This window comes from Prionailurus bengalensis, chromosome D2, assembly GCF_016509475.1.
Source record: "Prionailurus bengalensis isolate Pbe53 chromosome D2, Fcat_Pben_1.1_paternal_pri, whole genome shotgun sequence".
Classification (NCBI taxonomy): domain Eukaryota; kingdom Metazoa; phylum Chordata; class Mammalia; order Carnivora; family Felidae; genus Prionailurus; species Prionailurus bengalensis.
The window spans coordinates 35,167,907-35,195,147 of NC_057351.1; the positions used below are offsets into that span (position 1 = coordinate 35,167,907).

The 27,241-nt window shown below is 38.4% G+C and overlaps 1 protein-coding gene across 2 annotated transcripts in view; it reads left to right on the forward strand.

The window, feature by feature from the left end:
* The window catches only part of SAMD8 (sterile alpha motif domain containing 8), a 51,564-nt gene extending 36,147 nt beyond the window's left edge, over positions 1-15,417 (forward strand). For both annotated transcript variants that reach the window (XM_043598146.1, XM_043598147.1), the window contains 4 exons: positions 4,035-4,130; positions 6,355-6,472; positions 10,482-10,632; positions 10,808-15,417. In XM_043598146.1, the coding sequence (XP_043454081.1) occupies positions 4,035-4,130; positions 6,355-6,472; positions 10,482-10,632; positions 10,808-11,112 (670 nt within the window). In that variant the 3' untranslated portion in view covers positions 11,113-15,417. The remainder of the gene's footprint in view (positions 1-4,034; positions 4,131-6,354; positions 6,473-10,481; positions 10,633-10,807) is intronic.
* The last annotated feature ends 11,824 nt before the right edge of the window (positions 15,418-27,241 follow it).

Here is a 27,241-nt window from a genome sequence, read left to right on the forward strand (position 1 = left end):
AAGTCAGAAGCCCAACCTACTGAGCAACCCAGGTGCCCCCTAAAATTTAGCTTCTTAAGAGACAGAACAAGTAACATAGAAAAGATTGGAAATCTAAATAGCATCAAATTCTTTGCAACAGTGGAAGCTAGAGGACAAGACCTTTAACTTTCTGAGACAAAATAACATCTTAGAATTCTCAGTCCAAGCAAACTACCAATTAGTTATAAGGTTAGACCGAAGGATAGTTTTTAAATTTTTTTTTAATTTAAATTCAAGTTAGTTAACATATAGTGTAGTATTGGTTTCAGAGTAGAATTTAGTGATTCATCACTTACATGTAACACCCAGTGCTGATCCCAACAAGTGCCCTCCTAATTAATGAGTGTCACCCATTTAGCCCATCCCCCCACCTACTCCCCTCCAGCAACCCTCACTTTGTTCTCTGTAAAGAGTCTCTTATGCTTTGCCTCCCTGTTTTTATCTTATTTTCCCTTTCTTCCCCAATGTTCATCTGTTTTGTTTCTTAAATTTCACATGAGTGAAATCATGCTATTTGTCTTTCTCTGACCTATTTGGTTTAGTATAATATACTCTAGTTCCATCCACATTGTTGCAAATGGCAAGATTTCATTCTTTTTGGTCACCGAGTAATATTCCATCACACACACACACACACACACACACACACACACACACACACACCACATCATTATCCATTCATCAGTCAGTGGACATTTGGGCTCTTTCCATAATTTGACTATTGATAGCGCTGCTGTAAACATTGGGGTGCATATGTCCCTTTGAATTAGCATTTTTGTATCCTTTGGAAATACCTAGTAGTGCAATTGCTGATAGACCCAAGGATATTTTTAAGTTTTCAAGTCTCAAAATATTTACTTTCCAATCCCACAGCTACTAGAATTGCTAAAATGAAAAAAATTGATGATAACGCCTGATGAGGATTCAGAGGAACTGATAATCTCATACATTGCTGGTAGAGATGCAAAATGACAGAACTGCTTTGAAAACAGCTTGATAGTTGTGGTGTTTTTTTAATAATCTGTTTTTTATTTTAGAGAATGCAAACAGGGGAGAGGAGCAAAAGAGAGAGAGAGAGAGAGAGAGAGAGAGAGAGAGAGAGAGAGAGAGAGAGAATCCTAAGCAGGCTCCATGCTCAGCATGGAACCTGACACAGGGCTTGATCCCATGACCTTGGGATCATGACCTGAGCCGAAATCAAGAGTCAGACACTAAACCGACTGAGCCACCTAGGCGCCCCCTGTTTGATAGTTTCTTAAAAAGTTAAACATATCCTTAACATAACCCTTAACAGTTTCACTTCTAAGTATTTACCTAAGAGAAATGAAAACATATATCCATGCAAAGACTTGTATGTGGTCTTTATTCAAAACCACGCAAAACTGAATATATCCAAATATCCATTACATATCCGAAATACCCATCAACCAGTGAATGGAAAGGAAATGGTAGATAAAGAAAGGGTAAAGAATTATACATGCAGTATATATGGGTAGATCTGAAATATATTATACTAAGTGAAAATAGGCAGATACAAAAGGTATCTAGATAAATACTGTGTGATTCCATTTATATGCCATTCTGAGAAAGGCAAACCTATATAGGACAGAAATCAGTTGACTTGTTGTCCCAGAGCTAGAAGTGAGAGAGGGGGTTGACTACAGAGGGGCACAAGGGAACTTTTTGGAGTAATGAAAATATTCTATATCTTTATAGTGGCGGTAGTTACGTGACTGACAAATACATTTATCAACCTCATTGAACTAACTACACAGCTAAAAGGGATGAATTTTTTTGGGTTGTAAATTAAACGTCAATAAATCTAACATTAAAAACAAGTTTGTCCTTCAGCCTGTCTTTCTCAGAAAACGAATGGAGGAAAGAATCAAAACTAAAGAGTAAACTGAAAAAGACGAGTACTTGGATTCAGGAAACAAAGAATCTAATATAGAAAAGAGGAGTTTACAAGGTGAAAGTCGAGTTTTACTTCAAAAAGAGCCATACGGGCAGACTAGAAAATGCAACCGTACTGTGTGATTCCATTTATATGCCATTCTGGGAAAGCCAAACCTTGGGATCATGACCAAACCTACTAAATTTGAAAAAAAAAAAAAAAGAAGAGCTCTAAGAGAGATTTCCCCAAAAGGAAAAATTGAATTGGTAGAATAGTTTGAAGCTGAATTGATGATAGGCACATAAGAAACAGAGCAAACTAAAAAAAAAGAAAAGAAAAGAAAAGAAAAGAAAGAAAGAAAGAAAGAATTTTTAGCTCTAGAGAATTATAAGAATTTCTACAAGAAAGGGATTTAATTGTTGTTCTCTACTGACTCAGCTGCAAATGGTATTTAGAAACTTAAGTAAAAGCCAAAAATTATTTTTTAAAAAATTGTGAAACTGTAGAGAATAGGGGAGAGAAAATGGACTGTGGGAGCTAAGAGATATAATGCTAAATAAAAAAGAGTGAAAGTGATTGCCTCTGGGAAGCAAGAATTAGGTAGAGGGTGGGGCAGAAATGTATTTTCATCCTAAACATTGTAAAATTGTTTTATATATATATATATATACACACACACACATACATACACATATATATATATACATACACACATATATACATATGTATTATTTTTAAATGTTCATTTAAAAATTTATATAGTTAAAAGTCTTTTAAAGGAATTTTTCTTTTATTTAAAAATTTCTGATATGTGATAACCTTTTCCCCTAGTAATGCGAGATAAATAAGGCAGCAATAGATTAAAAATACATAAGAGGAATCTTTTGAGGTAACAAATGACAAGTCCCTGACTAAAGATGATGTATTCTCTTCACTTTGAACAAGGTTTGGTTGGATAAAACTATTAATACCTTTCTTTCAGATTTCATGTTTTATTTTTAAAGATACGTTTATTTCCTTAGTTATAAAATTAATACATTGTACAAAAAATTTTAGTGGAAATGTACAAAGAATAAAAATAAGACAATCAGGGGTGCCTGGGTGGCTTAGTTAGTTAAGCGCCTGACTCGATTTCAGTTGAGGTCATGATCTCACAATTTGTGAGTTCAAGTCCTGCATCAGGCTCCATGCTGGCAGTGTTGAGTCTGCTTGGAATTTTATGTCTCTCTCCCTCTCCCTTTCTCCCCACCCTACCCCATACCCTGCCATAGCTCACGCTCTCTGAATCTCTCAAAGTAAATAAATGGAAAAAAAAAAAAAAAAAAAAAGACGATCACCTGGAGATGATATATTTGCACTAATTCATTTCCACCTTTATCTCCTTTCCCCCTCTCTCTTCTCTTTCTCCTCCTTCACTCTTTTTATTTATTTATTTTTTAAGATTGTAAGTAATCTCTATACCCAACATGGGGATCAAACTTAAACCTCAAGATCAAGAGTCACATGCTCTACTAACTGAGCCAGCCAGGTGCCCCTTTCTCTTTCTTTTTAAATTAGGAAATGTGACATGTATTTTAGTAGTGAATAACCGCAGGAGCTGTGGATTTCGTGAGGAAAGAGGGGTCAATGGAAACAATAGAAGAAAACAAGGATATAAAACAAAGGAGGGCAGAAAAGGGAGTAAAAACAATTTACTGCCTCTAAAATAAAACCAAATTAAAAAAAAAATTGCTATAGGGAGAAAAGAGTCAAGTTCAAGCCCCAATTATCTGGATTCTGCAGTTAGCACATCATGCAGGAGGTGAACCCTTTCCCATTGATTTTTGTGGGCAGTTTCGTATCCAGGTCTACCATTCTACGGGGGGGGGGGGGGGGGGGGGGGGGGAAGAAAAGGATTGTCACCTCTTCACAGAGAACCATTAATTGGGAATCAAAAACAGCAAAGAAGTTTTGATAAATGAGATATTTGATGAAACAGATATTTCCCCCAGGTTCTTTAAATATCCTCTCCTAAAAGAGGTAAAAGTTATAGAAATAAATTTTGAAGAGTATCATGTTGCAAAAGGTGTCACATACATGCACTTCTTGTCAGTATGAAATTAATTTTTTTCTCTTTCAGTGTTCCTAGAATCCCATGGGCCTTTGCCATGACAGAAGTATGTGGCATGATTTTGTGCTATATTTGGCTCCTGGTTCTTCTTCTCCACAAACACAGGTACCTCAGTTATTCCATTAAAAGACAAAATGTTTTTACTGTCTTGGATAAAGTTCGTCAAACCTTGTTTCTCCCTTTGTAGTTTCCTTGTTAATTTCCTTTAGCCATTATGGAAAATGTTTTGGGTTTGATCAACAAGAAAGTCACTGTGAGGTAATACCTCCATATTTAGTTACATTCTGAATGTATTCTGAACACAAAGATCAGAGTTGGCAATGTTCGGCCATTAGCCAATCACTAACAGTCTAGCTTTAAGTTTCTTTGGAAACAAACCGGAAATATCACTTTTTGTGGAAGGATAGAAACTCCTCCAAAGATGGTCTTTGGACAAGGATAGTGCTTGAATGGAAGACATTGTTCTCTGCTTGCAGGAGGCTCATTAGAAAAGGGATTATTTTGCACACCATGCACATCTGTCTAGCCAGTGTGGTTTGCTTAAGATGGTGTAGGAAATTGATGAATAGAGAAAGTGCTTCTTTGGCACTTCCACTAAGAAATATAAAGGAAAAAAAATTTTTTATTAAAAAAAAAAGTATAAGGGAGGCTTCTTTCCTACTTTAGTGAGAGGAAATTATTTGATTTAAGTAAAAAGGCATAGTGAAGAAAAATTTTAAAGAACTCTAAAGTTTGTGGATCTGCTATCTGTTGTCTTTGGACACTGATGAGAAATAGGGACAGTTTCTTGAATTTTTGATCGGTTCTCCTCACCAGGAAGTGCTTGAGGTAAACCGCTGATGGGCTTCAGTTCCTAAGCAGCAGTTACTGCATCGCTTTGAAGGTGAAAAGAAAAGTTGATGATTGCTGTTGTTGTCACACTCTCAGGCTGTATTGTGCTTCATTCTTTCCCATTTTCCAGCAATATTTTTAACTCTGAATTGCTTAAAACCAGAGGTGATTTAAGAACATGTATATCACTGGTGCTCTGTGATTTAACTTTGACTCACAAGACCCAGTGAATTTGAATTTATCCACTCTTCCAAACAGGAAACTGTGGTAGGTTTAGCAAAGCATAGCAGTGGCCAGTTAAATGCAAGTTTTGATGTTTAATTTGTCAGAGAAAGTGTTTCTCAAAATGTGGTCTTTGCACTACTTTCATTAGACTCACCAGGCTTCTTGTTAAGATGTAGATGCCTAAGCTCCATCCCAGGTGTACACACTAAAATTTCAGATGTCTTAACCTGTGTTCAATGCTTTTTTGAGGGTGGGAAGAGCATTTCAAAAACGTGTAAAGCATAATTCCTGTTTTTAAGAATCTTATAGTCTGTTTTGGTTTAAGGCATTTAAAAAAATAATATGACAGTACAAGTGATATTACAGTGCAGTTCAAAATTTTAAGTTTACTTAATATAAAACTTGGTATTAAAAAAACAGTATTTTAAAAAAATCTTTATGTTTATTTTTGAGAGAGAGAGACAGAGCACAAGTGGGGGACAGGCAGAGAGAGAGGGAGCCACAGATCTGAAGCAGGCTTTAGGCTCTGAGCTGTCAGCACAGAGCCGGAGGCGGGGCTTGAACTCATGAACTATGAGATCATGACCTGAGCCAAAATCAGATACTTAACCAGCTGAGCCACCCAGGCACCCCAAAAGACTTATTATTTTATACCTTACATTTAACTTAGGAGAAGTTAGAGAATGTTTCTTAGATAGCTACTATTGGTAACCAATTTACAGTGTTATTAATCAGCAAAAAATTCCCCAGAATCATGTGTTTAGTTTTACCTCTCAAAATAAATAATTTATGAGCGATAGATGAATAACAGGGCTAACATTAAGCTAAGAATCAGGCTAGGTACTAGTCTTACTTCTTTCTCACTAGCTCCTTTACCTTCTCTTAGCCATATTTTCTTATCAAGGAAATGATGCTCTTAGGTCTGCACTGTCTAACATGGCAGGTACTAGCCACATCTGGCTATTTAAATTAATGAAAATGAAATAAAATTAAAATTCAGTTCCTTGGTTGTACTAGTCACATTTCAGGTACTCAGGAGCCACATGTAGATACCTTATTAGTGTGGTTATAGAGCATTTCCATCATTGCGGAAAGTTCTATTAGACAATGATGCTTTAGATTGAAGAATTCTCTAAAATTTCTGTCCTCTTCAAAGAGTCTAGTTCTAGTGGTTTTCCTGTCTGTTCTTCCTTTAAGTAAACACTTGATGCCTGGAGTTTTTTGGTTTGCTTTCTTCTGATCTTTCTCTCTTTTTTGGTCACTCTGTTCACAGGTCAATACTTCTTCGAAGGCTCTGTAGTCTGATGGGTACTGTGTTCTTGCTTCGCTGCTTTACCATGTTTGTGACCTCCCTCTCCGTGCCAGGACAGCACCTGCAGTGTACTGGAAAGGTAGCCTGCTACCTCTTCATCATTCTTTCCTTTTGTTCTTGGTGGGTTGTTGGCACCATATATGTAATAAGGCTAAGAGTTTGCTTTTAATAGTAAAATGTGCTTTTAAGTATTTTCAATATCTGTAAGAAATCTCTATAGATTTCTAGATCTATAGATCTCTATAGATTTCTAGAAATAATTTGGTAGTAATCTTAAGCCAAAATCTACCTCCCTGTTACATCAGTCCATTGAAACTGGTTCTGTGCCATGAAGCTATAGAAAGCAAGTTCCTTTTGGGGCGCCTGGGTGGCTCAGTCGGTTGAGTGTCCGACTTTGGCTCAGGTCATGATCTCACTGCTCGTGGGTTCAAGCCCCACATTGAGCTCTGTGCTGACAGCTCAGAGCCTGGGGCCTGCTTTGGATTCTGTGTCTCCCTCTCTCTTTGCCCCTCCTCCCCTGCTCGTACTCTTCTCTCTCTCTTTCTCTCAAAAATAAACAAACACAAAGAAAAAAAAACAAGTTTCTTTCAATTGTCATTTTCCCTTTCCCACTATACTGAACATCGTTAGTTCCTCATACGACATGACTCTGGTCCCTTCAGTGTCCTCATCACTCCTTTTTTAAAAGTTTTGCAGTTTGACCATATTCCATTTAAAGCATTCTAAACTCTATTCTAAACTTTACTCTTTCCTGGGGTATACTATACTAAATAATGGCTGATTTATTGTTTTTGTTTTAAACTTTGTAGCTTGTTTTGCTATATTGTAGACATATCTTCTCTTTTGATTAAATTGAGAGAGGAGAGATTATGCAGATGGGAACAACAACAAAACCCAGATAACAAAAAATTTTAAAAACCTGAAAACCACCTATACTATACAAAATTGGCCTTTGAGACTCATTAAATTGGACAAAATAATTTATTATCCTACTATTATAAACTTCCATGCTTTAGTTATGTGTTCCCTAATATTCAAATGTATGTGTTAACAGCTTTGTTGTTATTTTAATATTCTTTGTAAAGTGTAAAACATAATTGTCAGGTCTTCTATTGCAATGTAAATAGCTGAAATGCCAGCAAGGGAAGATTAAGCAGCCAAAGGAGATCAAGAACTAAAAATACAGCCCTGAGCTGAAGGGTAACAAAACTTTCTCTAGGTTATTAGGACACTGACCAGTAAGCAAGGGGGAAAGGTTAATATGACCCTTAGGATTTCGTGTAAAGGAAATATTTTATTTTTCTGAAAATATATAAATTGAAAAGTGAAAGCTCACATGGGGATCAATTGGTTAAAAAGACTTCAGCTCAGGTTATGATCTCACGATTCATGAGTTAAAGCCCTGCATCGGGCTCGCGCTCTCTCTCTCTCAAAAATAAACATTAAAAAAAAAAAAGTAAAAGCTCACATAATTTTCTCTTTCACCCATCCCATAAATACCATTAACAGTTGGGTATATAGCCACATAGACTATTTTTAAGCATGCTTACACATTCACATAAGTTTATACAATAGATACTTTTTAAATAAAAGATGAGATTATATTGCAGATATTGTTCTTTTAACTTATGTTTTATTTGATGTTAATTACTTTTTTCTAAAGAAATGCATATGGTTATACCTCATTTTTTTAATAGCTGCAGTGTCCCATTATATGATTTACCAGTTTCCAAATGATACACATTTATGTTGTGTCCAAATCTTACTCTTTATAAACAGTGCTTTGTAAACATCCTGGTGCATTTATGTATTTTCACTTATTTAAACATCTACTTAAGATAAATTCCTGGAAGTGGAATTATGACCTCAAAGAACATGAACATTAAAAATAGTGATGATATTGCTCAAATGTTTACCAGAAAAGACAAATTTTTCACTACTACCTACACTGTATGCATATCAGTTTTCCCACTCTCATGCCAGGACTACTTATTATCAATTTTTAGAGTCATTGTCATTCTGATTAATGAAAGATAATGATATGAGACTTCTACGGTCTTATGTTTTCTATTTAAATCTTTACTCTTCTGAATTTGTTTCTGTACATGGTGTGAAATAGGGATAGAACAATTTCCCCCAAATAGTATGGTAATTGATTAGAAGAGATTTTTAAAAAGAAATATATAAGCTTATTACACTGAAAAGAGAATTTCCTGTAGCTGAGGGATTTAATTGTTGGGTCAGCCACTAAAGAGAATAATATATGTACATAGCACTACAACATGTACTACAAAAATAAATTAGGTACCATTCCTCTATAGTATGGATAACCCTTTTTCTGTCTCTAATGACTGTTTTTCATCATCAGTTATATGTGGACATTTCTATTCAGATTTGCCCTAAATACTGTTAATTGCTTTAAATTATAATATAACCTACTTATTGACCTGTATTATTTGTTGCAGTTGTTAAAAATAGAAGGTTAAGGTGATAGTAACTAGCAATCAAGTCCCTTACAGTGAACTCCATAGGGCATTTTCATTGAAATAAAGTAATTGCTTGAAATCTCATTCCCAGAAGTAGGAGGTTTAGGGACAGAACCAAGAACCTGCCTGTTTTTGAAACGTAGCAATGGACCCACCCTAAGGAAAGAACTACTTAAAGCAGATTTTTGTACCTTGTCTCATCAAGGCATCTTAGTCTGTTATGTTTTAATTTTTATTTTTCTGGAAGAATATTTGGGACATTTAAAATTGGAAGGGATAGGGAGACTTGAGTAACTGAGAAATGATTGCTTTCTTTTGACTGGCATCATTTTTTTCCTGTCCCTGGCTGAGATACATTTTCCTAGCAGTCTCTGTGCTTCACTGCCTAATTTCTTACTCTTACAAGAGTACTGTCTCCAACGCTGTTCTTCTTAGAGGGCTTAGAGGAACCAAACCATGTGTATTTTAGTAATTTCTCTTTCCTTTTGTCTAATAATAAATTCCTCTTCTTGTCCTGCCCTGCTTTTTTTTTTTTTTTAAATCTAACTGGCTTTATTAAATGATTGATGAATTGGGCAGCACCCCATCTAGCAAGTAGAGTGGCATTCTAAGACTTAGGACTTTAGAATTGGTCTTCCTGGATTCACATGTGAACAAAGATTCACATCCTCGTTGTGTTACTTACTAACTGTGTGACCTCTCTAAGCCAGTTTCCTCATCTGCACAATTGAATCATTTCATAGGATTGTTGTGGAAATTAAATACAGTAACACATAAGGCACTTAGCAGTATACCTTACACATAGTAAATGCACACTAAATTCTAGCAATTTTTTGTACTGTTATTATGTGTTAAATGCCTTTAAAAAAAAGTGACCTTTACTCAAACTCTTCCTCAAAATGGATTGCTTTTTTAAGCTTATGTGTGGGAGTTGGGATTAGATTTGGCTTTAAATAACAGGAAATTCAAGGTGGCATGGTTTAATAAACAAATGGTTTATTCTCTCTCATAAGAGAAATCTGAAAGTAGGTCATGTGTAATTGTATGGACTTAATTAACCACAACTCATGATTCTTCTGTCTTTCTGCTCTCCTGTATAGTTGTTGTCTCCTTCCTTTATAATTAGCCTTCCCAGAAATCTTTTACAATTCCACTTACATCTTATTTGTATAAAACTTAGTCACATAACCACACCAAGCCTGTAAGGGAGGATAGGAAATGCAGTGTTTGAAATTCTGTTACCAGTTAAGAAGGAGAAAATGAATAGACATTGAATGGTAACCATTGTCACTGTCATAGCCTATTTCTTGTTGACAAGAACAGCCAGCAAATACTACTGTATTATTGGATTAAAACTTGGAAACATTTTGTGTAATAGTGACCTTTTCACTGTAAAGGAACTTCTAGTGGAGAAATTTGAATTACATTGATTTCATGTAATTACCAGAATATTTCTGACCACTCTTTCTTGATGTCTGGAATTAGACTGGGAGTCTGGTTGCTTTCATTTAGATCTTATTTCTAAGTCACTCAGCATTTGAATTTCAATGGGAGTAGATGTTCAGAAGCCCCTACCTCTCTAATCTGTAGCTTTCTTTATAGGTATATGGCAGTGTATGGGAGAAACTGCGCCGGGCCTTTGCCATTTGGAGTGGCTTTGGTATGACCCTAACTGGTGTTCACACTTGCGGAGATTACATGTTCAGTGGTCACACAGTCGTCCTAACTATGCTGAATTTCTTTGTCACTGAATGTAAGTATCTCTTTAATGCTTCCATGCATATTAGATAACTGGCTGCAGAGGAGGCTGTGGGAAGGGTGTCAAGTTCTGTGAAGAATGAAAAGGAACAGACTGATCTAAGAAACACATGACTTAGGAGCACTGGAAGGAATGTGGTTTTGAAACGATGTTTCTGTCCTTTTCCCAGATACACCAAGAAGCTGGAATTTCTTGCACACTTTATCCTGGGTTCTCAACCTCTTTGGAATCTTCTTCATTTTGGCTGCCCATGAACATTATTCCATTGATGTGTTTATTGCCTTTTATATCACGACAAGACTCTTTTTGTACTACCATACTCTAGCCAATACCAGAGCATATCAGCAGAGTAGGAGAGCAAGAATTTGGTTTCCCATGTTTTCTTTTTTTGAATGCAATGTTAATGGTACAGTACCTAATGAATATTGTTGGCCATTTTCAAAACCAGCAATAATGAAAAGATTAATTGGATAAAGACTACCTTTGTAATGGGTTCTTGATTAAATATATAGTAGTTGTCGAAAGTGAGTAACTTTGCTTTCTCCCCCTAGGTTGTTCCTGGATGCCTTGCTTTTGGGCTTATATGTTGACAAAGTAAAGTTCATATTCTGAGCAAGGCTATGATTATAGAAATCAAGAAAGAACAATCAAGAGTCCTTACATATCTGTTTGAATAGGAAGCTTAAGTTTAAGTAGATGTTTCCTGACCCTTCTTTTTCAACAAACTTAATGTTGTGATTGAAGTCAGATTGTTACCTTTACCTGTTGAGTACTGGCTTGTTGAACTTAAGCAATTTGCTGGTTGAAAGTGGTTTTGTTTGTTTGTTTGTTTGTTTGTAATTTCATTAGGACTCTAGTCAAGAAATAATTTTTTTTAAGCTCCTTAATATCTTCAAGGGAAAAACCCCTACCAAGTGAGCAGTATTTGTTCTTTGAACTGATCTCTGTATTCTTGAAAATTGCAACTCTAGAAAGTAATCTGTATTACTAACAAATAATTTTTGCCTCCTGAACCGTCTTTAAGAAAAGTATCCTGAACATACCAGGATGCCTGAAACAAGAAGAAAATGAAAGGGGCTATCCACGAGGTAACTGAGTACAAATATGGTACTGGCATTTTTCACCAAAGATAAAACACAAGATGCAGTTCCTATTTTGTTCTGAGGGCTCAGTATGACCATCAGTCAGTATTTTTGAGGGAAAAGTGGCTGCATCCATAAAAATCAAATTGGCTTAATTTTAGTGAGGTAGGTACCTGGAACAACTTTGTGCTGTAGTTGTTAGTTAGACTTATGACAACCCAATTTTATGCTATTTAATGATGTTATTTAATGAGTAAAATAGTGGAGTGTTTTACCAAATGTTAGATAAAGTTCTGATGTCTTTAAGTAGGGAGGTTTGCATGCAAAGAATATTTTTTCTATTTCTGAAAAGAAATGATAACAGGTTGCAGGCATTATACAATTATTTGGTTTAATATTTGTCATTCTTGGCCATCAGAAGTAAACAGTCTCAAATATATTTGGATATAAAAAGGTTTTGTTGTTTTTCATTTTTAAATACAATTGTGTACATACATTCTTTCTATTTTGTCTTAATTTGGCAGTCAGGAAGTGATATAACTTAGTTACTGTTTACACTAGAAATTTAGTACCGTAAGTAATCTGACCCCTGTGGTAACATTTGTCAGTTTGCTTTTAATGATTTTAATAGTTATGACAATAGAATGGTTATGGAATTGGAATTTGAGCCCCAACTGATTGAGCTTAGCCACTTGGAAAATTAAGTGTGTAGTTTTTACATTCCATTTTAAAACAAGGAGTTAGAAAAAGTGCTGACATATTGAGGTCTAAAATTAGGCCACTTAGCTGAAATCTGCTTGTCATGTGGGTGAAATATTTTATTTTTGCATTTTGAGTCCTATTCCCACCCCTGTATAAGGTACAGAGGAGCTTGAAGGGAGTGAGCAGGAAAGGAATATTACGCAAACAAGTTTCAGCCAGTGCTGAATTACCCCAATTTGAGTCTACTCTGACCATTATATCTTATTTCTCACCTGAGAAATGACACAAGGCAATTCAAATTTTATTATGATTTTAAAACTCACACTTTAGAATCTTATATCTTAAATTGTTGATTGTTTTACATGCTAGGGACAAAAATGCCAACATTTCATGTAAGGAAACTGCATAATCATGAAAGGTGAAGGATGTTTCGTATGACTCTTGAGGTCAAATTATGTGTAACTAGCATTCTTTCCAAGTGACAGAGCAAGACTGTATTTTAGCTAGGGAGGGACTTAATGTTAGCTTTTGGAAAAATGTTTGAAGAAAATCTGTGGCAACATTAATTCAAGAATGTTAGATATCTACTTAATGATAAATTTCCTAACATCAGTCTTCTTTCCTTTATATGGATTCTATTCTAGAACAAAATAGAAAAAAAAAAATTGTAACTAACTTTGCAGAGTGCCTAACAGCAGACTGCAATGAGGATTGTAAAATAAGTTTTCAGCCTTGCATTTATCATATCTGATTTGAGGAAAAGGTAAGCTAGATTTATAATTTATAACTAATACAAGGCAGTGTTTACATAAATTCATCATCTCCAAGTCTCTTTCTTGGAAAACTTGGACACAAAATTCTTTCCATTTCTTTTTTTAATATGAAACCTATATTACAGTTGTGTTTTGTTTTGTTTTGTCCAGAAACTCTCCAGATTTTGTCTTGGTATTTTTTTTTTCTTGTTAAAATCTAAACCTTTGGAAAGGTGGTATTTATATTCACATTTTGGGTATGAATGTGGCTAGGTGGAGAAGCTACATGCCTTAGATCTATATATTTTTTTGCCCTGTCTTCAGTTGCAGGCTTGTGAAAGCTTATAAAACACTGAAAGTTCAGTATAGAAGGAACCAAGAAGGTTTTGGTTTGGGGAATGCAAACTGGAGGTTATACTGAAAGTCCTCAATGCATTTCTCTATGTTCCTGAGGACAGTGTAGCCTTTTTTGTCTTTTTTTCTTTTTTTAAGTCCATGCAGGACATTGTTAACTGAAGGGTAATTGAAGTTAGTAGAGAGTAGGAGATTTTGAAGAAGGCACATTTATTGTTATTACTGAATAATTTGGGAGAAACCTTTTTTGGCTTTGCTGCAAAATTCTCAAATGCCTATCCTTTCCATAACTCTCTGTGGTCAGAATTGCTGGGGTAAAAATACAACTTCCATATCTGATTAAGTATTTTTTTCGTAATCAGAAAGCAATGAAGGTAATCTTAGAACCAGTCAGCTGAAGAAATGTGGACTGTTCACAACAAAACATCTGTTGACTAAAAGACCTGCTGATTGTGTAATGATTTACACACACCACAAGTGGCTCTTTCTTACACTGTACCTGCCTGAGTGTTGTTACTTAGAATTTCAAAAATCTTACAATTTGTAAATGGAGAACTGAGGAGCCAAATCCTTTTATAGCTTATATGAAAGTCTGTTTTAGAGACATCTGTTTGGAAAGTGTTATTTATATTTCAAAGTCATATTCATAACACTAACCTGCTTTCAGTGTATTCAGCAAAAGGCAATTTCATCATTAGTTTTATAGTAAACATTTTTTAAGGATTCTTGTTCTAAAATGCTTGAGAACGTTAACCATATTCTTGTTTTAAACTCTGTGATCTAATAAATTTACTTCTTTGATAGTCTTTGTAGACCTAAGTTATCCCTTAAAAAAAGTAATTATAGTAATAGTCATGTGTCAGTTCTTTAAGGTATTCAGGCATTTGAGACAAGAAAGTTCTCTTTTAGAATAGTCCAATAGCTTTCTTAAGCAGGATTGGTTTCATTTAGATAGTTTCAAAGCCAACAAAGCATGTCAGTTTTAATGCCATCTTTACTTGGTGGTTAAGATGGTGTGCACTTGTAAAAGTGTAGCCTGAATTACCCCCTTACCTCTGTAGAGGTGACTTGTTAGTAACATCAAAAGTCAGACTGCTTCACATGACAAGTGAGAAAGGAAAGAGGTTGAGGATTTTTCCCTCTCTGTGTTTGAGAAGCTCTGAATGACTGAAATTACGATGAAAGTAGGTTTTGGTCTCCCCTCTCACCTACCCCTCACACCCAGTGAATGCCACCAATTTCAAGTAACTTAAATGTGGCCTATTATTTGCATCAAGTTCAATAAAAATATCTATGAAATCTGTAAGCCATAATTCAGCTACTGGTAAGGTTGGTTTTTAGAATATGTTCTACCCTAAATTAGCCAATGGACTTTTTATTCAGTGTACTCCATGTTTAAGCATAAGGATGTTTTGTGCCTGATGTGGAGGGAGAAGGAATACTATGATAATTTTGTTGTTATTTCGGGTCTGTTTCAGTATAAACTACTGGCTTATTAGTTAGTCATCTTAAAAAATGCTTAATTTTAATAATTTTTTTGAGAGAATCTATGGATTATTAGGACAATTGAAGTATTCCTGATATGGAACAAAGGAAGTGGAAACTGGTACTGAGCGGGGGAAGCAAAATTAGTTTGCTTAACTAAAGTGGGCTAAAGTGGGCATGTTTTGTTTTAAGAACACTACCTAAATGTCACTCTATCCACAGAGAAACTAGTATTACTTGAAGATGTGAACGTTCCTGTGGTAGCCATACCTTGAAGCACAGTATTGTATATAAGTAAATATCTTGATTCTAAATTAAATCCAGATTTAACTAATATATATTATTTTATATCTTTGTTGTATTAAAATGTTTAAAAACACTAAAAATAAAACATTTGAAAGTTGGATTGCAGTAATTTCTTTGAGTGTCTTGCATTCCTAATGCAGCTGGTCTATTTTTTATACAGTAAGTTTTTATTTTTGTGAATGATTGGGCCCAGCAACTTTAAATCTTAATATGGTATCTAGTCCCGGGCATTTACTGATTCCTAATTGTCTTTTAGATAAGCCATTTGCTCTTTCCTCTTTCTTTTGTGTAAACTAGAGAAGAAAAGTGATCTTCCTGAAGGTATAGGATAATTGTAGCTTAAGTTGAGAGGGAGAAAAGAGAAGCAAATTGCTAATTATTCTTGGACAGATTAAAGCTTTTGTCTGGTTGGTTTTGGTTTAATTGTAGATTATGTTAGGAAGATGCCATCATCTTGGCAGGTCAGCTTTGGAAATAATAATGAACAGGAAAAGAAGGGAAAACAGCTGTTGGGGGTAGCTCAGTAGCTTAGAACCATGGTGTCATTGGAACACTAAGCATTGTCATAGACCATATGAACTTGATCCATGACTGAACTTGTCTTCATGATCACTACTAATTGTAGACTCTCTAGTGGTGGCCCCAGCTGGTCTCTCTTGAGAACTCTGGGAAGGAATAATCCAGGACAGACCCTAGAGGCTGCTTGATGGAATAGAAAAGGTACTGGATTTAGACTCTGAGGGCCTGGGCATGAGTTGCATCTCTGCTGCTGTTTAAATTAGGTCTTTTCTTCCAGCTCCTCTTAACTTTATGTGTAAAATGGAGACCAAAAAAATGCCTGTCTCCTAGGTTGTATCAAAGGCCAGATATGAAAGTATTCTACCCTTGCTGGTTCAGTAGCTGGTACATAATGCTGAAATACTAGTTGAATTTAGGTCAATAAAACAGGATCTGTGCCCATAGGAAATTAATAATCTTTCTGGGAAGTTGACATGAAAAGGTAGCCAACAACATTTGTTGGTGGAATAAACCTGTAGTTTTGAAACTGGTAGGTTGAACTTCTTCAGGGGTAGGGGAAAGGGAATTGGAGTTTGTACCATTCTTTTCCTTTTTTTTTTCTTTTAAAGAAAAAACCCAGCACATTCTATTGGGATGCCTGGGTGGCTCAGTCGGTTAAGCAGCAACTCTTGATTTTGGCTCAAGTCATGATCTCTCGGTTCATGAGTTCCAGCCCCACGTGAAGCTCTGCACTGATGGTGTGGAGCCTGCGTGGGATTCTCTCTTCCTCTCTTTCTGCCCCTCCCCTGCTCTCTCTCTCTCTCATATATATAAATCTAAAAAAAAAAAAAAAATTATTTATTAAAGAGAGAGCACAAGCGGGGGAGAGGGGCAGAGAGGGAAAGAGAATCTTAAACAGGCTCCATGCTAAGCATGGAGCCTGTCTCAGCGCTCAATCCCATGACCCTGGGATCATGACCTGAGCTGAAATCAAGACTTGGGTGCTCAACCAACTGAGCCACCCAGGCGCCCCAGTTATTTTTAAGTTTATTTATTTATTTTGAGAGACAGAGAGCGGGGGACAGAGGGAGAGAGAATCCCAAGCAGGCTCCATGCTCACCTCATTGTGGAGCCTGACGTGAGGATGCATCCTATGACCATGAGCTCATGACCTGAGCCGAAATCATCAGTCAGTCACTTAACTGACTGAGCCGCCCAGGCACCCTGAGTTTGTGCTGTTGTCATCCAGAGCTGGTATTTCACAGATTTGGCTTTCCCTTTGAAAAAAGAGTTGAGGATAGGGGAAGGAAATGTTTAGAAACCCCTGAGTCAACAGACAAATTTACTGTCTTCATTTGGTAACTTGAGAGAGGAAGGGCTCACTGGGGTCTGAGGGTCCAAGCAGAATTTACTAAGCATGTGAAACTTGAACTGACCCCTCCCTGAAGGAAAAATCCATAAAGATATGATGAAAGGTTTACAGGACTCTAATTCTCATGCAAAAAAAAAAGGGGGGGGGGATTTATTTGTGTATTAGAGAGCTGTTGACAGAGTATGTGTTTTTATTTTTTTTATTTTTTATTTTCAACGTTTTTATTTATTTTTGGGACAGAGAGAGACAGAGCATGAACGGGGGAGGGGCAGAGAGAGAGGGAAGCACAGAATCGGAAACAGGCTCCAGGCTCTGAGCCATCAGCCCAGAGCCTGACGCGGGGCTCGAACTCACAGACCGCGAGATCGTGACCTGGCTGAAGTCGGACGCTTAACCGACTGCGCCACCCAGGCGCCCCACAGAGTATGTGTTTTTAATGGAAGCACTGGGATGCCTATTGCCAGGGTCTATATTGTTGGGACAGATATAAGTAGCTTTATAAAACAGGAGTTAATCGAGGGCAAAGAGAGAGAGGGTAGGATGGTGGAAAGTACACAACAGGTCAAACTAGAGATGAAGGAAATGCTACAGACCCCAAGATAGTAGGTCAAGGAACCAGGCCTGGGCACAGCTATAGGAAGCTTTTGCCCCCAGCCAAGGAAGATCAAGACACCCCAAAAATGAGCTGTCAACTGCTACTGGCTTGTGAAATATGACTGTAGAATATAATATACCCTGTATCCAAAATTGTCTGTTTTATGGTCAACAGCTCATCCACCCATTGGAGTGCTAGACTGCCGGCTACCATGTGGAGTGGGAGCCGGCTCTAGCAGAGGCTTGAGAAAAGTGCCGGGTCAAGAGAATGCCTCGGAGACGCTCGGTTACCACCGTCAACTATAACTGTGAGGAAGACTACTTGATGGCTGTAAGGCATCTGCTAGAGGAGCATAATATTTAAATGCTGTATGTTCTCAGCTCACAGGGCCCCTTATGAGAACTGGAAGTATAAAACCACCACGACCTGTTCATATCCCAGCCTTAAGAGTCTTGGATCCCACTCTAAACACCTATACCTGATGGTTTTTCATTAGAGATCATCGATCAGCAGCCTTCATCAATACGATGTCCAAGTACATGAAATTTGATCCTGTTTTTCCCCAAAGCTCATTTTGGAGGCTTAGCTGGAGAGTAGTTGGCAGTGGTGATGTGATTTTTGAAGGACTGCAACATGGTGGAAATCATACCTGCAGAAATTTGATAATCCTAACTGTCCAGGCAATATTCTGAATTTTCTTCACTATTGCATTCCACAGTGGTACCTGTGATTTTGCTGTCTTTTTAAAAAGTTATTGTAAGTAACAAACTTGGTAACAAACTATGTATACTGAAAACTTTTCCTCCCACCCCTGTGCCCCAGCGTTTAGTTCCCCTTCCAAGAGGCAATCATTTTTTTAATGTTTATTTTTAAGGGCGAGAGCGTGAGCAGGGAGGTGCAGAGAGAGAGGGGGACAGAGAATCCGAAGCGGGCTCCATGCTGACAGCAGACAGCCCAATGTGGTGCTCGAACTCACAAACTGAGAGATCACAACCTGAGCCAAAGTGGAATGCTCAACTGACCAAGCCACCTAGGTGTCTCAAGGCAACCATTTTTTAAAATTTAATTTATTTTTTTAATTTATATCCAAGTTAGCATATAGTGCAACAACGATTTCAGGAGTAGATTCCTTAATGTCCCCTAACCCATGTAGCCCACAACCCCTCCAGTAACCCTGTGTTTGTTCTCCATATTTAAAACTCTCTTGGGGCACCTGGGTGGCGCAGTCGGTTAAGCGTCCGACTTCAGCCAGGTCACGATCTCGCGGTCCGTGAGTTCGAGCCCCGCGTCAGGCTCTGGGCTGATGGCTCAGAGCCTGGAGCCTGTTTCCGATTCTGTGTCTCCCTCTCTCTCTGCCCCTCCCCTGTTCCTGCTGTGTCTCTCTCTGTCCCAAAAATAAATAAACGTTGAAAAAAAATTTTTTTTAAACTCTCTTACATTTTGTCCCCCTCCCTGTTTTTATATTATTTTTGCTTCCCTTCCCTTGTGTTCATCTGTTCTGTGTCTTAAAGTCCTCACGTGAGTGAAGTCATGTGATATTTGTCTTTCTCTAATTTCACTTAGCATAATACCCTCTAGTTCTATCCACGTAGTTGCCAATGGCAAGATTTCATTCTTTTTGATTGCCGAGTAATACTCCATTGTATATATATACCACATCGTCTTTATCCATTCATCCATTGATGGACATTTGGGTTCTTTCCATACTTTGGCTATTGTTGATAGTGCTGCTATAAACGTTGGGGTGCATGTGCCCCTTTGAAACAGCATACCTGTATCCCTTGGATAAATACCTAGTAGTGCAATCACTGCGTTGTAGGGTAGTTCTATTTTTAATTTTTTGAGGAACCTCCATACTGTTTTCTAGAGTGGTTGCACCAGTTTGTATTCCTACCAGCAGTGCAAAAGAGATCCTTTTTCTCCACATCCTCACCAACATCTGTTGTTGCCTGAGTTTTTAATGTTAGCCATTCTGACATGTGAGGTGGTATCTCATGGTTTTGATTTGTATTTCCCTGATGATGAGTGATGTTGAGCATCTTTTCATGTGTTGGTTGGCCATCTGGATGTCTTCTTTGGAGAAGTATCTATTCATGTCTTCTTTCCATTTCTTCACTAGATTATTTTTTTTTTGAACATATGTGTTCATATGTGGTTTTGGGTGTTTTTTGAACATATGTGTTCATATGTGGTTTTGGGTGTTGAGTTTGATAAGTTCCTTATAGATTTTGGATACTAACCCTTTATCTGATATGTCGTTTGCAAATATCTTCTCCCATTCTGTCGGTTGCCTTTTAGTTTTGCTGATTGTTTCCTTCGCTATACAGGAGCTTTTTATTTTGATGAGGTCCCAGTCGTTCATTTTTGCTTTTGTTTCTCTTGCCTCCAGAGATGTGTTGAGTAAGAAGTTGCTGCGGCCAAGATCAAAGAGGTTTTTGCCTGCTTTCTCCTCGGGGATTTTGATGGCTTCCTGCCTTAACATTTAGGTCTTTCATCCATTTTGAGTTTATTTTTGTGTATGGTGTAAGAAAGTGGTCCAGGTTCATTCTTCTGCATGTTGCTGTCCAGTTTTCCCACCACCCTTGCTGAAGAGACTGTCTTTATTCCATTGGGTATTCTTTGCTGCTTTGTCAAAGATTAGTTGGCCATGTTTTGGGGTCCATTTCTGAGTTCTCTATTCTGTTCCATCGATCTGAGTGTCTGTTCTTGTGCCAGTACCATACTGTCTTGGTGGTTACAGCTTTGTAATACAGCTTGAAGTCCGTCAGGACAACCATTTTTAACTAGTATGTTTTCCCAGAGGCATTCCATGCATATTCAAACAAATGCATATTTTTTCATTTATTTTTATATTATTTTAAACAAACTGTAGCATATACATGTATATGCACATGCATACATGGTTTCATACCTTATTTATTTCACTTAACATATGCCAATGCCTTCCCCTCCAAGGACACACCTTAGTTGAATAAGGTTTATTGCTCATTACAATGAGGGAGAACATATAACATGGGAAATTATAGGGCATCTCAGCTGGAGGGTGTTGGAAAGGACTTATTTTAGGATTTGGGTGGTTATTTAGGTGGTTTAGGGGGAAAGTTTTAAGGAAGCATGGATTTGCTCTGGATTGGATGCTTTCGGGATGTTAGGGCAATCCAATGATTGAGTATCTTAATAAATCTTAAGATAGGAAGAATGGATCGAAGCTAATGTTACAATTGGTAAGGAAGCAACAGTCACATATTAGAATAGAGGGATATTTGGTCATTTTTGTGGTTTCAGTAATGTTTATGTTTTTATCTGTGTTCAGACATAATTATTGACTAGTCTTGTTTTTATCCTTTTTTTTTTTTTTTTTTTTTTTTTTTTTTGAGAGAGAGAGACAGACAGACAGAGTGCAAGCAGAGGAGGGGCAGAGAGAGAGGGAGATACAGAATCTGAAGCAGGCTCCAGGCTCCTAACTGTCAGCACAGAGCCCAGCGTGGGGCTCGAACTCGTGAACCACGAGATCATGACCTGAACTGAAGTCAGCCACTTAACCAACTGAGCCACCCAGGCGCCCCTGTTTTTATCTTGATCTATCATGGTCACTGGTCTCCTTGTCATACGTTGGTGTTTGGTGAATTTTTTTTTATGTTCAACAGGAAAACAATAAGGCCTAGCTATGGGTCCTGGGCCAGCTTCTGGCAACACCCAAGTTCTAGCTGATGGTACCAGGCCAGCTCCCCAGCATCAAGAGCTGCTTTTCTTTCCCACATGATATATTGGTGTTATTTCCATATAAGTACATAAAGAATGCAATTTGCTTCATTCTTTTTTTTTTTTCTAATGCTTATTTATTTTGAGAGAGAGAGAGAAAGAACAAGAGTAAGGGGAGGAGGAGCAGAGAGAGAGGCAGAGAGAGAATCTGAAACAGGCTCCATACTGTCAGAGCAGAGCCCAATGTGGGGCTCAATTCCACAACCATGAGATCATGACCTGAGCTGAAATCAAGAGTCAGAAGCTTAACCAACTGAGCCACCCAGGCTGCCCTGTTTCATTCTTGTTAATGGCAACATGATACTCCATTGAGTATAGATGTCATTTATTACTCATTCCCTGAAAGATGGACATTTAGATTATTTACTATTCAAACAATGCTATAGTAAATAATATATTACTTTGCATGTGTGCAAGTTCATCTGTAGAATAAATTGCTAAAACTGATGGTATTGGGTCAAAGGGTTTGTGCATTTTAAATTTTGTTAGATATTGTCACATGATTGACCTTAATAGAAGTTGTACAGTTTTTTCTTCCACTAGCAGTGTATAAGTTTGCCAGTTAATCCATACCATTGCCAAAATAATGTATTACTGAACTTTATCATTTTTGGCAATCTGATAGGTTTAAAAATGATATCTTAATTCCCTTTCACTTAAGTAAGTGCAGAAGTATTTTTTAAATTATTTTTAACGTTTATTTATTATTGAGAGACAGAGAGACACAGAGTGTGAGCAGAGGAGGGGTAGACACAGAATCCAAAGTAGGATCCAGGCTCTGAACTGTCAGCACAGAGCCCGGTGCGGGGCTCGAACTCACAAACCGCGAGATCATGACTCGAGCCAAAGTCGGTCGCCCAACCAACTGAGCCACCCAGGCACCCCTGCAGAATTATTTTTTTAAATAAAAATTTTTAAATGTTTATTTTTGAGAGAGAGACAGAGTGAGCAGGGGAGGGGCAGAGAGAGAAGGAGACATAGAATCTGTGCTATCAGCACAGAGCCCAATGTGGGGCTCAATTCATGAACCATGACCTCATGACTGAGTCGAAGTTGGATGTTTAACCAACTGAGCCACCCAGGCACCCCAGAAGTATTTTTAAATAGTAATATAGTAAGGGAAGGTGACAGCTTTATTGGAATACAAATCTTTATGGAGGACTAACTACATTGCAGACTATGTCATATATTTTGTTAAAAATCCATATGACTATAAAATATTGAATGGGGAGGGACACCTGGATGGCTCCCTTGGTTAGGCTTCCGACTTGATTTCGGCTCAGGTCATGATCTCAGGGTCAGGAGATGGAGCCCTGCATCGAGCCTTGCGCTGTCAGCGCAGAGCCTGCTTGTGATTCTCTCTCTCTCTCTCTCTCTCTCTCTCTCTCTCTCTCTCTCTGTCTCTCTCTCTCTCAAAATAGACATTTAAAAAAAACAACTCCGCTCCATTTAAAATATATAAAACAGGGAAACGAAGATGATTTAACACATTGAGGTGTGTTTCTCCCATTTTATTTATAGCATAGTCTTTAACTTGGCCATGTCTTGCCAATGCAGAGTAGTGGGGGTTTTGGATAATTGTCTTCCTAAGCACCTGAAGGAAGCTAATTGCTCCCTGGTCTAAGGGAGAGTCTGGAAGACTCAGTTGCTTTCCATTTTAAAGTTCTATAAAGGGTAAACAGGGTGCCTGTGTCACATAGTTGAGCATCTGACTCTTGACATCAGCTCAGGTCATGATCTCGTGGTTAGTGAGATTGAGCCCCGCATCGGGTTCTGCCTTGATGGTGCAGAGCCTGCTTGGGATTGTCTCTCCTTGTCTCTGCTGCTCCCCTGCTTGTGCTCTCTCTCTCTCTCAAAATAAGCTTTAAAAAAATTTAAAAATTAAAAAAAATTAATAAAGGGTTAACATTAATACCTGTTTGCCCAGCATCAACTACTGCTGATTCTGCCTCTACCTATGAGACATTCTAAGGATCTGAATTTACCCTGTCCCAGATATAGGGCTCCATTGTAGATGTATAGGACTTGAGTAATGGAAGATATTTTGAAAGAATATTTATCAAGCATTTATTGAGCATATACTATATGCCAGTTACTATTTAAGCACCGGTGCTTCACTGGTAAATAAAACAACTTCCTTGCCCTCAGGAAGCTTACTTTATAGACAATAAACTAATATATGAGAAAGAAAAAGGCATCCCTAACAGTTGTCAACTAGTAACTGACAGTGGTGTTTCCTTACTGAACGTGAACAATGTTATAGAATATCAACATCAACATGCATGAATGATAGACCATCTTTACTTGTAATCAGGCTAGGACAGACACCATGCAACATAAAAATAACCATACACCCCTCTCCCGATTAATACGTACAACTAAGATCCTGAATTGCCCCAGGTTTCTGAAAACACTCAATTCAGAATAGCATCCCACCTCCTTGTTTTCATGAACCCTCTGTAATATCACCAAACACAAGCCCAAATCCTGTAGAAGCCCCTCCTAACACCCTCCTACGGAGCTTGCCCATTCCTTTCAATAGTGTTTAGTTTCTCTTGCTACATGAAGTTTAATTTTAAAAATTTTGACTCATGCATGGCCCCAGCGATCTTTGGTTGGTGGGAATTGACCCTTTTGGTAGTCAAAAGTGGCCACACACACACACAGTAGAAAACAGATAAAAGGATAGTGAGTGCTAGGGAGCACTTTCTGTCTGACTGCAGAGGCCTTCTGCAGAGGTGACATTTGAGCAGAGGCCTGAATGAAATGAGGGAGGAACCACATGGATATCTAGAGGTTGAGGGAATAGTGAGTACACTGACCTCTAGAATAGGCTTGGCATGTTGTACAAATTAGAGGCCAAATTAGCTTAAGAGTAAGCAAGAGAGGGGCACCTGGGTGGCTCAGTTGGTTGAGTGCCCAACTTCAGCTCAGGTTGTGATCCCATGGTTTGTGAGTTCAAGCCCTGAATCAGGCTCTGTGCTGACAGCTCAGAGCCTGGAACCTGCTTCAGATTCTCTTTTTCCCTCTCTGTCTGCCCCTCCCCCACTCACACTCTGTGTGTGTGTGTGTGTGTGTGTGTGTGTGTGTGAAAAATAAACAATTTTTTTTCTTTTAAAAAGTGAACAAGGGAAAGAATGATTGGAAGTGAACTTATAAAAAAGTAGCCAGCCTCCCAATCATGCGGGCCTCAGAGTTCCTGGTGAAGACTAGATTTTGCTTCAAGTTTCTGGAAGCCATTGAGAGACTTTGTGTTTGTGTAGGGGAGTGACTCACATCTCCATTATAGCTAGAGTGACACAGACCTGAGGGTAAGGCAGAGAAGGCCTCATCCACCCACGTCCTGTGTGGCCTTGGAGGCCTCCAGGCCTTGCCTGGCCTTGGAGACCATTGTCTCTGAAAATTTCACCAAGTGCTTCTGGGTCCTTTATTAGGAGCCTGGAAAAAGGAAGGAAGCACAAGGAAATGAAAGCGGCAGCAGAACCAGAGGAGAATATGCCATGATATCAGAAATTCTGTGATAAAATGAGGAGGCATCAGTGTATGTAATAGGAAAGAGGATTTTTCTTAACATTCCTTCAGTTGGGTAAAAAATTCACAGGCCAGCAAATTAATTTTGAGAGCTTTGTTTTGGTTCAGAGGCCGGGCTTTGCAAGTGGTCACCAGCAGAGGGTGCTATAAACCTCCAGCAACCTGGATGCCTTGGTCTTAGGCACAGAATGAGGTAGGAAGTTGCTGTTTGGAACAAAGCATGTGCCTCAAGATCACCTGGCTTCCTCCCCTCCCTCTCCCCTCCCCCCACCGGCCATTTCTAACAGGTTCCTAGGTTAGATGCAAGTGCCGGCGGTGTTAAATGCTGATGTTCCCGGTCAAACTGTTTCTCTTTCTGGAGGTGATGAGAATCCCTTGAAGAGCCTTTCAACCAACTGTCTGAGGCGCCCTCCCCTAAGGGCATTTCAGAATGGGGTGGAGTGAGAATGCAGGTGTTTGCCAAGCTCCCTAGTTCCCTCCTCCGTCCTCTTTGGTGGTTGTAAAAGTACTCTGTCCACTGAAGCTCTATACAAATAGCTACTCTAAGCTACACTTAGCTTTTTTATTCACTCATTCCATCTTTTTTTTTTTTTTAATTTTTAATGTTTATTTTTGAGAGAGAGAGACAGAGTGCCAGCAGGGGAGGGACAGAGAAAGAGGGTGACACAGAATCTGAAGCAGGCTCCAGGCTCTGAGCTGTCCGCTACAGAGCCTGACGAGGGGTTTGAACCCATGAACCAGAAGATCATGACGTGACCCAAAGTCAGACACTCAACTGACTGAGCCACCCAGGTGCCCCACTCATTTCCTCTTTTAATTTTGGTTTCCAATTATACATTACTAGTATACAGAAATACAGCTGACTTTTGGATGTTTACCTTTTCCCCTGTGATGTTGCCAAACTCATGTACTATATTCTAGAAGTTCTTTTCTAGATTCCTTAGGATTTTGCACATAGTTGTAGTCCATCTGTGAATAGGGACCATTTTATCCTTCCCTCATTCCAGCTTAAATTCTTGTTTCTCTGGTGGCCAGAACTAGAGAATCTGCTGACCCCATTCTGTCATGATATTCAGTAGCAGATAACACACACACCAACTCACAAAGCAACTGACAGCATTCTGAATTCTAAGCAACCACTGAGGACGCTTAGGGGAAAAATATTTGAAATAACGATAATGGTGTTGGCCCTGAGATGAGAGAGACCTAGCCTTGAAATAGTTCTCATTGGCCAGAGCTAAAGAGTAGAACCCCACCTGTATAGAGTGGAGAGGTTAGGCTCCTGCCAGGAGTGGAAAGAGTGGCCTTCAATCCTGCCACTCTGAGCCGGGGGTCCTGAGTAGGTCAGGTATCTGAGTTGTAGGACACAAGGGGACTCTTGGTTAAGCCTTGGGATGGACCAGGGCTTGGCAGAGGTGAAGGGAATATATTCACCGATTTGATTCATCATGGGAATTGGTAGCTGCATTCTCATGGAGGGCTCCAAAAGGAAAGCAACAGATTGGGCTTCTAATCTAGGCAGCAGGCTAGAGGAAGTTTGTCCTTTCTTGGGTAGTAGTTGAGTGGGGATAAATATCATCTGAGAACAATGTAATTTTGTATTCTCTCTCCCTGCACACTGCCTGGTGCCTTCATACATTGGCACTGAGAGCATGACCTTCCTTGACCCTCCTTCCCTTTGTCAAGCTCCTTTTCCTAGGGACTAGCTTCCAGGGTCAGTTCACTGAGCAGCTCCCATTTTCACAATTTCATCCTTCCTCTGCTTCTGAACTTAAAGGTAGCCATTGTCTTCTCAAGGAAAATAGCATGTCTAAAATGCATTATGTTTTCATTTCCCTAGCCTTGGGTAGCATGTTTAGGAATAGATTCAAAATTGGTGTGGTATTCAAATTTGGCCTCCCACTCTGGACTCCACCTCCCAACCCTTATAATCCTTCCTATTAGGAAAACCACTCGAAATAGAAATGGCTGATAACCTCAACTGTTACCTGTAAGAGGGCTTGGCTTACAGGGGGAAAGCCTGGCTTCTGTGTCCTACATGTGATGTAATGGCACTGTGCCTAAGTTTGGTCAGGTCACCAAATCACTGCCTCAGTTTCCTTATTTGATATGATGGGATGATAGTATTTGGAAGGCAGTATAGTATGGCAGTTTAAGGGCATGA